This window comes from Geotrypetes seraphini, chromosome 6 (assembly GCF_902459505.1).
Source record: "Geotrypetes seraphini chromosome 6, aGeoSer1.1, whole genome shotgun sequence".
NCBI classification, from domain to species: Eukaryota; Metazoa; Chordata; class Amphibia; order Gymnophiona; family Dermophiidae; genus Geotrypetes; species Geotrypetes seraphini.
The window spans coordinates 172471000-172483515 of NC_047089.1; the positions used below are offsets into that span (position 1 = coordinate 172471000).

Genomic DNA, 12516 nt, shown 5'->3' on the forward strand with positions numbered 1-12516 from the left:
ATACTAGCACTCTCTCAGTCTCTCTTTCTCTTACTTTCTCAGTCTATTTTTATCTCTATAGCAACTCTCCTCTCTCCACCAACAAATTCTTCACTACACCCACAAAGAAATGTCACTCCATGTGAAGGGCTATATAAAGACGTGCAGGACATCAGAAATGTTCTATTACTACCGCGGTGATGTTTTGATGTCATCAGGGATATTTTCTGGGACAATTTATGGAACATTTACTTTAGACATCTTGTAGGCTGTATAATTGAAACACTTGGATGTCCCCGAATGATTCTTAGATGGTGATTTTTAAGACACATATAATACATTTTCAAAATGTATTATTCTTCCTGGACGTCTTTTCGATTATCGCTGCAACTTTTTGGATGTCCAGTTCTGGTCATCTTTGGGCAGACTTAAGAAATTCTACTGAAAATGGTCCTCCTTGTATATAGTTTGTACATAGTATCCAATATTAGTTGGATAACCCCTGAAGAAGGTAAAACATGGTACTATGCTGGGTTTTGTGACTTCATTTTTGGATACTATTCCCAGGAGAAATGTTATCTTTTTGACCCTACTTTGAGTTTTCTCTCAATATTTACCACATAGACATTATGCTCCCCATGTGCTAACTACAAAATCTTATCCCACTTTAATGAAAGGACCACTTTGTGACATATTGGGATGCTTAAAAAAAAGCAATTTAAATGAAATGGAACCTTGAGACTCCCAGCAACCAACTAAATACTCGTAATGCAAAAACCTGCTGAAAAATAACACATGTGAAAAACTAAGGCATTGTTTTACATTTTTTTCTCAGATTTTCTAAGATAATTGTTTAGGTTTTCTGAATGATCTTTGTTGATTTTGATTGAATACTTCTTTGATCAGCAGACTGACATTCCTGGTTATCTACAAAAACAGGGATATTTATTGAGTCTAAACTTGATCCAAACCCTGCAATGGTTCATATTTATGAGCACAGACAGGAGGTGTTTTTGGTCAAAGAGCTCCATCAGTTCAACTAATTTTAGAAAAGAACCACAATTATAAGTACAACTGGTAATTTTTTTCCAGATGCTGCTACTGTTGTTACAGGCTGTCAAGTCAATGTTGACCAAATAAAGTTTTCCACTTACCTTTCTATGTCTGTCTGTGTCACGGGATTTTTCTCTTAACCAATCGATAGTGTGGAAGTCCTCATAAGTCCCGACATCAGGAAGTGGTTCATCCAGGAAATCCATTAGGTTTCCCAAACCATTCATCTCTCCCACATTAACCATATTAGTAATGCCTTTAGGGTAATGAAATCTATGTTAGAAAGTGAAATATACAATTTACCAACCCTCTCCTCACCCACTATTTGTAAAGCTTAAACCAGTGGTCTCAAACTCAAACCCTTTGCAGGGTCACATTTTGGATTTGTCGGTACTTGGAGGGCCTCAGAAAAAAATAGTTAATGTCTTATTAAAGAAATGACAATTTTGCGTGAGGTAAAACTCTTTATAGTTTATAAATCTTTCCTTTTACCTAAGTCTTAATAATAATATTGTAATTTATAGCTAAAGAGAAATATGATCAAGAAACTGTTTTATTTTTGTGATTATGGTAAACATACCGAGGGCCTCAAAATAGTGCCTGGCGGGCCACATGTGGCCCCTAGGCCGCGAGTTTGAGACCACTGGCTTAAACTAATAACAAAGTTTGAATATCATAACCAACAGAAAGCTATTTTTGCTGGGGTGGGCAGGGGGGAAAGAATAGGGGGGTTGAAGGGTGCTGTCGATTACTAGATCTGAAGCCTTTAGACCAGAAAGTTACAGTTCTAAAACCTGGATGAGACTATTTTCTGTCAATGGTACCCAACTAAAAATTGGAAATTCTACAACTCTGACATGCTCTGTATCATTCACTAAACAAACATGAGAATTTTTTTTTAAATACTTTCAGTTTGTTCTATATGTATATTTGTTATACATTTGTTTTCTTGACAGAAATTGAAGCGTGTGAATCGATGCTCAAATCCCTGAAGAACCGTACCAGCGAAACAGGGAACCCTGTTGGATTATGCTAGTGGTGATATTTAGTAGCTGCTATGCTCTGAGTTTGTCTCCAATGAAGTAATTTTCTCCTGCTTCCAAGCTCCAGGATCACGTTCTTGTGTTTGCAATTTGATTGAGAAGACAACAATTTTCAGATAAGTCTTTTTTTGAAAACTTTTTGAAACTTAGAATTAAGACTGTTGAAATTCACTGTGAAATTGTGCCCTCAACTTTTTGGGAGTTTTTGACCGAGGATGTATCTGCTGGCTGCAAGTGATATTTGCAACTAGCCTGTCTATATGGGTTGCTTTGATTTTCCCTATTAGACACTGAGGTCTTTTCTCCCTTGAGAGTAACACTTGGACTTGTTATCCTATATTTTTGAGGTTGTGTTATGTGGATATAGATTTATTTAACAGCCTCCCTTGGTTCTATTTATTATTTGTTATATACAACACATAACAGAATTTTAGGTACATCAATAGTATCAGGAATTTAACATAAAAAATAAAATATTATTACTGACCTACTCCACATCATTAGGGCTGTCTAATACCTTAGTATCTGGAGAAAACAAAGGGCTCCTTTTACTAAGGTGCGCTAGCGGTTTTAGCGCACGCTTAGCGTAAGCTGCATTGCCCGTGCACGCTAGATGCTAATGCCACCATTGAGCTGGAATTAGTTTTAGTGCATAGCATGGAGTTAGCGCATGTGGCAATGTAGCGCACGCTAAAAACGCTAGCTCACCTTAGTAAAAGGAGCCCAAAATTACAGGAAATAATTTTTTTTTTTTTTTAACTAATAAAAAAAATCCAGAAGGTAATCATTTGATCGTCACAGGCAAACTTATATAGGCCTTATTTTAAACGTCACTTATTATCATCAACCACAGTTATAGTTTCAGAAACTTTCTCAAGTAATGGTTTATCTTTTTAAAAAATTCTCTTGCTGAGATGGATCTATAAATATATAGTGGAACCTTGGTTTACGAGCATAGTTTGTTCCAGAAGCATGCTCGTAAACCAAAATACTCATATATCAAAGCGAGTTTCCCCATAGGAACTAAGGGAAACTCGCTTGATTCGTTCCCACCCACCCCCATCCCCTGAGGCCAGCAGTGCTGCTCTACCCCCCCCAAGAACCGGCATTGCTCCCCCCACCCATGAAGGCCCCCCCGTGTGATCCGCCAACCCCCCACCCCACCCCGCTCATTTCGCCCCCCACGTGATCCACCAGAATCTAACCCTCCAATAGAATTTAAATTAGGTTGGGGAGGTGGTGATGGTTCTCCTGAGGTTAAGGAAGCAGACTGAGTGGATAAGTTTACCTTATCTACCAGCGCAGGTATTGTTAAAGGCTGAAGATGACGGTCCATGGGTCCCACACCCAAGGAGATGGAATTATCTTCGCCTTCCTTTTTCCCATGATATCAATCGTCGATAACCTCTTGCTCCCTGGAACTCCGAAGGAGCTCAAAAGGGGCGTATCGTGCCCCTTTGGCCACATCCCTTTGGCCTTGCAGCCGTGAGCTTGCGACAAACGTGAGAATTTTCAGTCATCTCTTTCAAAAATTGATAGCCAGTGAAAGGAGGTGACGAGAGATAGCTACGTAAAAATTGCAGGCAGCACAAAACAGGAGTGAGACCAGTGAGAAGTGAGTTAGAGTTGTCCAAACAAAAATAACAACCAACTGACCAAGAAGAAAGTGAGCTCTTGGTTTAAAAATAAAAGAATAAGAATAGAGGACAAGAAAATTAAAGGGCCCCTTTTACAAAGCTGTGGTAGCAATGCTGCCATGGTAAATACACTGAAACCCAAAGGAATAGGCTTCGGTGCATTTACTATGGCAGTATCACTACCGTGGTTTTGTAAAAGGAGCCCTTGGGATTTTTCCTGTATTAATTGTGTTATTCTGGAAATTATCCTGTTTTTCTGTAGCAATATTTTTTATTGTATAAAGTTTCAAATTCATTAACAAAGATAAAGAAACAACAACAACAAAAAGAATCTGACCTTAGCGCATCTTAATAGGAAATAACTGCATGCTGTCCAGATTCAATAGCGCAGTATTTAGGGCTTTTATATTATTATTATTCAGACCCAGCATTATTTTTTTTATTATTATTGTCATGCAGGACTTGCAAAAACAACCGGGGTTCACTTTCCACCTCCTTACTCCTAAGTCGGTGTCTCGCAATCAATCTCGAGCCGGGGCACACCAAACCTACTGTCCGCGGCTCAAGACACCCAGAAGTGTACAATATCACCCTGATGATATCACACACACTTGTGACATCATCACATCAACATCAGTGCATGCACAAAGGCCCTTTAAACAGGCCCTGTGCTGGCAGTGAGGGGTACCTGCAAGGAAAAGGGTCGGAGAGAAGGTGAGGCTTGGCGCTAGCTGATTGCCTACAGGACGTTCCTCTCTTTGCGAGAGGCACATCCTCTAGGCAGTCAGCCTGCGCCTCTCCTCCTCCCTAGAGTGCCACGGCACACCTGAAATCTTCCACAACCATTCTACCAATGACATACCACCTCTAAAAAAAAAATATTATTTTTAAATAGTTGATGCATGTTTAGTGCACGCTAACAGGCAAAATACCACAGAATGTATGACAGACATGCAAATCTTTCTCATGCATATTCATTAGGGATATCTTGAAAACCCAACTGACTGGGAGTCCCCCAGGACAGGTTTAAGAAGTAAACCATATCCAGCATGCGACTTCAATCTAGATCTCTAATCATCCATTCAAAGTAATCAATCAGATATGAATGGCAGAATTTCTTTCCTGATATTTAACAGCAAGGTGTGATTGCAGTCAAATTCCTCTCTCTGCTAGGGAGGAAGCATCATTATAAAACAGATAGGGGAAATGGTGATGTAGGAATCCCTGGATAGTTGTAAAGGCTTATGCACCAAATTCCAGCCCTGATTACAAGTGAGCTGGGTGTATATAGAAGAGAGGGAGAGAAATAGCTGGTCAAAATAGACAATGAAGGACTTCAAAAATAAAACAATTCCCCCCCCCCCTTTTTATAAAACCGCGATAGCAGTTTTTAGCGTAGGTCAGCACGCTGAATGCTCTGCTCCCAATACTCCCAATAAATTAAATAAAAAAAATAATCAGTAAGACCAAGCTTGCTCACCAACATGTTCTAATGAAAACATTATCTTCAATGCTTACTGTAAAAGCAGGTAGTGAGCCATTTCAACATACAGATTAGCATTTGTTTTGGTAAAAATTGGCTATGTGATGCAAACGAGCTCCAGGCTCTCCATAGTTAAATTGTGCAAGAAATGTTTTGCATGTTATCATGGCCGGGAAGTATGCACATTCATGACCACCACATGTGAACTTTTTTTTTAAATTGTATTTTTTTTGTCATTGAGTTACTCAGGGTGCTTTCATTCTCCAGTGGTCTACTGCTGCCCTATCCCCACATCCCTAACGCAGACTCAGAGCATAAATGTTTAAAAAAGGATCCCTCCCTGAAATGTCCATTAGGGGGGACCACAAAACACTAGTGGTCTAGTCCAGTGTTTCTCAACTCGGTCCTGGAGGACTCCCTTGCCAGTCAAGTTTTCAGGATATCCACAATGAATATACATGAAATAAATTTGCATATAATGGGAGGCAGTGTATGCAAATCAAATTTATGCATATTCATTGTGGACATCCTGAAAACCTGGCTGACAAGGGGGTCCTCCAGGACCGAGTTGAGAAACACTGGTCTAGTGGCACCCTGGTACCAGTTCTCAGTCCCACCTCAGGACAATAGTGTTATAAAAACCTTCACTGTAAGTCACATCTCTTAAAACACTCAAAAGCTAAAAGCCAGCCTCGCTTTCTACACACTTCTTAGGACCCTGAGCTACTCAAGGAGTCTGGCAAATACTGCATGACATAATAAACCCCAGTTGTTACTGCCTCAGCAGCTGCAGCTCTCAAAAAACACCACCTGAACTCTAGCAATAATGTCACAGCACCTATCATTAAGGGCCAAGTTGCCACATAGGAAGACACTCCCTTATTCAGCAGCTTAAAATCGGGCTAGATTCACAAAGGACACCGATCGTGTCCCAACCACTTTGCAACCCGATTGTTCCCTGACCCGGTTCACTAACCTTGGTGTCGAGCAACCTCCAATCCGTGCATGTAAATGAGGAGGAACGGCATGCAAATGTAGGCAGGCAGCGATTCACTAAAGAAATCTGGAACACCGTCTGGGCTGGCTGACCAATAAGAAAAGCAACTGCTGGGGACCAGTTGCTCACGTGCTTTCCGACTGCATCTCCTGCTCTCTGCCTGGATTCTCCTCTTGCCACCCTGCTTTTGACCCGAGTCTCCTGTTCTCTACCCCAACTCTCCTACTCTCCTGCTCTCTGCCCCATTCGCTGCCCTGCTTCTGCCCCTGCCCCAATCATCGCTCTGAGATTCGTGAATCAGCCCCTGGCCATGGATCCAATCTGTGGCTTTAGTGAATCGCCCTTTCTTATTGTGTCACATGCAGCTATCGGAGGAGAAAAGAGTAGGGATCCTTCCTGTCCCCAACATACCCTGGAACTCAGGGATACATCAGGATCCCAGTGAGATTGGAAAGGAGGGACAGGATCAGCCATCATTAGTCTTTGAATATCTAAAGAGAAGGGATTTCAAGTTCCTCCAAAATTTATGCCCCAAGTTGGGGTGGGAAGAGTTCAGCTTAGTGCACTAAGTACCCTGTTTCTCCGAAAATAAGACCTATCCCGAAAATAAGCTCTAGCATGATTTTTAAAGATGCCCCTAGTTAAAGGTGACCTCCAAAGCTCCCCTCTCCTGAATGTCCCTAATACTCCCTGACTCCATCCCTGCCACTAGAACCGCCTGATTTGCTGAAAAAAAATCAGACTCGTCAATTCAGCAACTCCCACCCCTGCATCAGGAGGCATCAGAGCAGAGGTATGTCAGTCTCACGGTGGGAGGGTCAGTGGGGTTCTGCTGAAACAAGGGGATCGGTGAGAGGGGAGGAATGATGCTGTATGGGGAGGGGGGTTGGAGAAAGGAAAGAGGAAGAATTGGGGTAGAGGAGAGGAAGGGAAAGATGATTGTTGTACTTGAAAAAAATAAGACATCCCCGAAAATAAGCTTTTGTGCATTTTTTTAACCCAAAATTAATATAACACTGTCTTATTTTCAGGGAAACATGGTAGTAAGTTTGAGGACCCTAGGGCCAGTGTGTGTGTGTGTGTGTGTGGGGGGGGAGGAACAGAGAGAAAAGTGGATCTGAGGTAACCATTTCATTATAAACATTTGTGGCCAAAGTCTAGGCTCTGACAGGTTGACAGCTACTGAACTACCAGGAACTGGACCCCAGATTGGAATCTGGGTAGTAGGATCCTTCTGATTTGGGCCATGAGGGTTCTTTCAGTATTGCTGCTGCACAAAATTAGGTATTTTGTCGTCGTCCCCCCCAGCTCCTAAAAAAGAAATACACCTGCAGTAGGGTAGTATTTTGCTTTTGTGTGTGTGTGTGTGTGGGGGGGGGGTTACACACACATTTTTACTCATCTTGGCATTAATAACCTCCTCATTATTGTCAAATTTGAACTTTCATAAGAAGCAAAAATTATGAGCAATTTTATTATTGTGATATATACTTTTGTGACATGACTTTGCAAAACCTGCACTTTACATTTTAAAAATGCAAAATGCTGAGACTTGGCTTTTTGGTTTTTTGCATATTTCCAGTTGGCTTTTGCTATTTTTCATGCAGTGCAGGTTTGCAAAGTTATTGTGCACTTTAGAACGTGAGACCCAGAATATGTTCATTCTCTCTACAAAGCTTTTTTTTTAAAAAAAAAATCATACAAAAATGTTTTCTTAATCTTTTTCTTCTACAAGGCTAAATTCACATTTTCTACTTCATAGCTACAATAACTGTTCAAAAATACCGAAAACATTTTGTTACATCGTACCAATTTGCTTCATGTGTTAAAAAAAAAAAAAAAAAATGGAGAGGCCCTCTACCCAGACGAAAATAAATGCTGTGAGCCCACTTTCATTACGCCAGGGAAAGAAAGCTGAACGGTCAATCTAGCCCTAACATACAAAAGAACCTTTATGAAAGCCTAGGCCACGGGCTTCCTAGGCTTTCAGAATCAAGTGTCAGCGTTTGGGCTAAGGATTTCAGCTGGAAAAATAACTGCAGAGTACTAGGTAGCAGTCTTTCTCTGCAACTGCACACACACACGCTGCATGCTTTCCATCTCGCACTGCACAATTTTTATTTTTACCGATCCAACAAGATTGTTCATGAAATCCGCCCCTTACCTGCAATGCAACATCTTTCAGTCCAGTCTCCGGCAATGAGACAGCATCCCTTTTGCACTTGACAGGCTGCACTGGCAATGCCGTCACAGGGAGGAAGCTGTAAACAGTCACGTGACTGCATACACGTTCCATAGAACGAGACCGGTTGAAAATCCTCTGGGAGTGGGTTAAATTTGAGCATGCAAACCAATGCAGGCACTGCTTAAAATGAGAGCACTTTATCAGAGCTGCCAAGCTACTCAGTTCTAAGAGGGAGATTTTAGGCGGCTGCTGCTGGATTTCTGACAGCCCCACTATTGGACTTTCAGCACTTGTTTCCGTGGATACTGCAGAGTCTTTAGTGCTGGGTGTCTCCTCTGTTTTGAAATTTCCTTTTATTTGTCAAGTGATTTTCTAGTAGCTCATAAGGCTAGTGGGTCCACAGTGGTGGTAACGTAGTAAATAACAGCAGATGAAGACCTGAACAGTCCATCCACAATGCCCCTCCCCCACTCTCTTTTCCACCATCAACCACCCCTGTCCTCTCCTTCCCCAATACCTCTAACGTTCCCTGCATGAGCAGCAACCCCATGCTGCTGCTCACGCCAGCGTTGGTTTGTCCTCTAATGTCACTTCCTAGGCGCGGGTCCAGGAAGTAACATCAGAGGAAGAGCTGACGCTGGCATGAGCAGCAGGTTGGGGTTCCTACTCACGCCGGGAACGTTACAGAGATACAGGGGAAGGGAAGAAGCATGTGTGGTAGTGAAGGGGTGTAGAGGAGGACAGGTGCCAGTGCCCCCTCCAAGACAGCACCCAAGGCAGACTGCCCCCCCCCTTACTATGCCACTGAATTTGCCCATCATTTGTACTCCTTAATTCATGATTAAATTATCTTTCTTTGGCACTTCTGGGACATAGACCATATTAGTCCACCTGGCACTGTCCTTAAGAACATAAGAAGTTGCCTAAGTTGGGTCAGACCAGAGGTCCATCGCGCCCAGCAGTCCGCTCCCACGGCAGCCCATCAGGTCCCTGACCTATAAGGTGATCGTTGTCTAAACCCTTAAATCCCCTTATCCTTCTATCTAAGCTCTTTCATAACCTATCTCTACCTCTTACTGTATCCCTCAATCCCCTTGTCATTCAGGAATTTATCCAATCCTTCCTTGAAGCCCGGTAGGGTACTCTGTCCTATCACAACCTCCGGAAGCGCATTCCAAGTGTCCACCACCCTCTGAGTGAAAAAGAATTTCCTGGCATTGGTTCTAAACCTGTCCCCTTTCAATTTCTCTGAGTGCCCCCTTGTTCTTGTGGTTTCCAATAGGCTGAAGAATCTGTCCCTTTCTACCTTTTCTATACCTTTCATGATCTTGAAAGTCTCTATCATGTCTCCTCTGAGTCTGCGCTTTTCCAGGGAGAAAAGCCCCAGCCTTTCTAACCTGTCTGCGTAAGAAAGGTTGTCCATCCCTTTTATCATTTTCGTCGCTCTTCTCTGAACCCTCTCAAGCATCGCCATGTCCTTCTTGAGGTACGGTGACCAAAATTGGACACAGTACTCCAGATGCGGGCGCACCATTGCCATTATTACGTATTATTCCTTTGTCCTGGTCGTAATACCCTTCTTAATAATACCCAACATTCTGTTTGCTTTCTTTGAGGCTGCTGCACATTGTGCCGTTGATTTAATTGTTGTATCCACCAGCACACCCAGATCTTTTTCAAGGTTACTTTCCCCTAGCACAGATCTCCCCATTTCGTATCTGAACATCGGGTTCTTCTTCCCTATATCCATGACCTTACATTTGCCTATATTAAAGTTCATTTGCCATTTATTGCCCACTCTTCCAGTTTGTTTAGGTCCCTTTGTAGGTTTTCACATTCTTCCATGGTTCTAACCCTGCTACAGAGTTTGGTGTCATCCGCAAATTTTATAACTTCACACTTCGTCCCCGCTTCCAGGTCATTTATAAATACATTGAACAGCAGCGGTCCGAGCACTGACCCCTGCGGAACACCGCTCGTGACCCTCCTCCAGTCTGAGTAGTGGCCCTTTACTCCAACCCTTTGCTTTCTGCCTGCCAACCAGTGTTTAATCCATCTGTATACGTCCCCTTCCACCCCGTGGTTCCACAGCTTCCTAAGTAGCCGCTCATGAGGTACCTTGTCAAAGGCTTTTTGGAAGTCAAGATAAATTATGTCTATGGGTTCCCCTTTGTCCATCTGACTGTTTATCCCTTCAAAGAAGTGCAGTAAGTTCATCTGGCATGATCTTCCCTTGCAGAAGCCATGCTGACTCACTTTCAGTTGTCCATTTTTTTTCTATGTGCTCCCAGATGTTGTCTTTTATCAGTGCTTCTACCATCTTGCCCGGAGCTGAAGTCAAGCTTACCTGCCTGTAGTTCCCCGAGTCACCCCTCAATCCCTTTTTGAAGATAGGTGTGACATTTGCTATTTTCCAGTCCTCCGGGATCTCCCCAGTTTTCAAGGAGAGGTTACAAATTTGTCAGAGTGTTCCCGCTATTTCGTTCCTTAGTTCTTTTAGGTTCCAACCAGAGAATGACACAGTGACAGAATTTGTCATTGTCCCCATCCTCATGGGTAACCACAGAACACCATCCCCAAGTCATTCTTTAAAGAGAGAAGGAAGAATCAGAATATGAATGGGCACAGTCACTGACCCTCAAGCCTTGCATTGAAATGCTGGTGTAGGACTGAGGATTGTTTCCTGCGGTAAGCCGCAGGGACGGCGACTGTGACATATTCTGTCACCGTGTCATTCTCTGGTTCCAACTAATGTAGTTGCTGTTTAAGCCCACTCCAACCTAGCTGAATCATTTTGTCACTTTCCGGACACAAATCGTATGCTTCAAATTACTGGAACTTCCATTGATGCCCTCTCCAGCACATCCTATAATGAATTACCATATAAAAGGATACAGATCATACAAGTCTGCCCAGTGGCGGCCTTAGCTCTTAACAGCTGGAGGTGCCATCTAAGCACCACTTGACATATCAAACACATGTGCAACCATTCAAGTTTTTTTTTTTTTTAATATACCATTCATTTTCTAATTAGAGATCATCCTTTTGGAATTCATCCCCATTTTTACTCTCCAACACCTCTTTTGTGAGAGCATTCCAGGCATCAACCACTTTCTCTGTGAAAAAGAATTTCCTGACTTTACTTCTCAGTCTACCACCCCACAACTTCAATTCATATCCTCATGAACACAATCCTCTGAAAATCAATCAGGGTCTACCATACCTCCAGCCCTATCTGCTTTTGTTTTCCATGGTCCCAGTCTCAGCACTTCAGCTGTGATAACAGACCAGAATTATTTGTTAAGCAATTCAGTCTTATCTTCATCAGCTTCTATGCATTCCTCCCCTTAACCTTTGAGTTTCACAATGCCACTTTTGCACTTCCTCCTATCACTAATATATCTATAAAAAATGGCTTGTCTCTCCGTTTTACTGTCAGCTGTTTTTTTTTCCATTTGTATTTTTGTTTTCCTGACTACTCGACCAGCCTCTCTTAACTTTTCCAGATATTTTTGCCTGTCTCCTTCTTTCTGTGATCCTTTGTAGCTTATGAAAGCTTTACAGCTACTACTTTTGAGAACCAAAGCAGCCTTCTTTTCCTCATACTTTTACATACTTTTTTTACAAAACGGTTTGTTGCCTTTACAATAGGCTCCCTTCAGTATTGCCCACTGCTTTCCTACTTTTTCTAGATGTTCCCATCCAGACTACAATTCCTTGACATAATCTCCCTTCTGAACAAATTTACTTCCCCTCCCCCCTTTTATGAAGCCGCGCTAGGGTTTTTTTTAAATCACTGGCTGCAGTTTTAAAATTTCCAATGCTCATATAAATTCTATAAGTGTTGGAGCTTTTACCACCATGGCCAGTGATAAAAAAACAAACAAACCTTAACACAGCTTCATAAAAGAGAGGGGGGGGAGGCAGTGTTTTTAAAGTTTAGAACCTTCACTTTTGAAAGAGTCTTCTCTACTCCTGTCTTTAATAATAAACCACACCATATGGTGATCACTGGATGTCAAAATGATCACCCACTATAAGATCAGAAACACTTTCCCTGTTGTAAGCACTAACCCCCCCCCCTTTTTTTTTTTTTTTTTGCTAAACTGTGATAAGTTTTTAGCACAGGGAGCCACACT

The 12516-nt window shown here is 42.2% G+C and overlaps 1 protein-coding gene across 1 annotated transcript in view; it reads right to left on the bottom strand.

The window, feature by feature from the left end:
- The window catches only part of CLCN4 (chloride voltage-gated channel 4), an 86169-nt gene extending 77369 nt beyond the window's left edge, over nt 1-8800 (bottom strand). Inside the window, exons 1-2 of the mRNA XM_033950642.1 lie at nt 8357-8800; nt 1134-1288 (exon numbers count right to left, since the gene is read on the bottom strand). Coding sequence (XP_033806533.1) covers nt 1134-1288; nt 8357-8537 — 336 coding nt within the window. The 5' untranslated portion in view covers nt 8538-8800. The remainder of the gene's footprint in view (nt 1-1133; nt 1289-8356) is intronic.
- Between the last annotated feature and the right edge of the window lie 3716 nt (nt 8801-12516).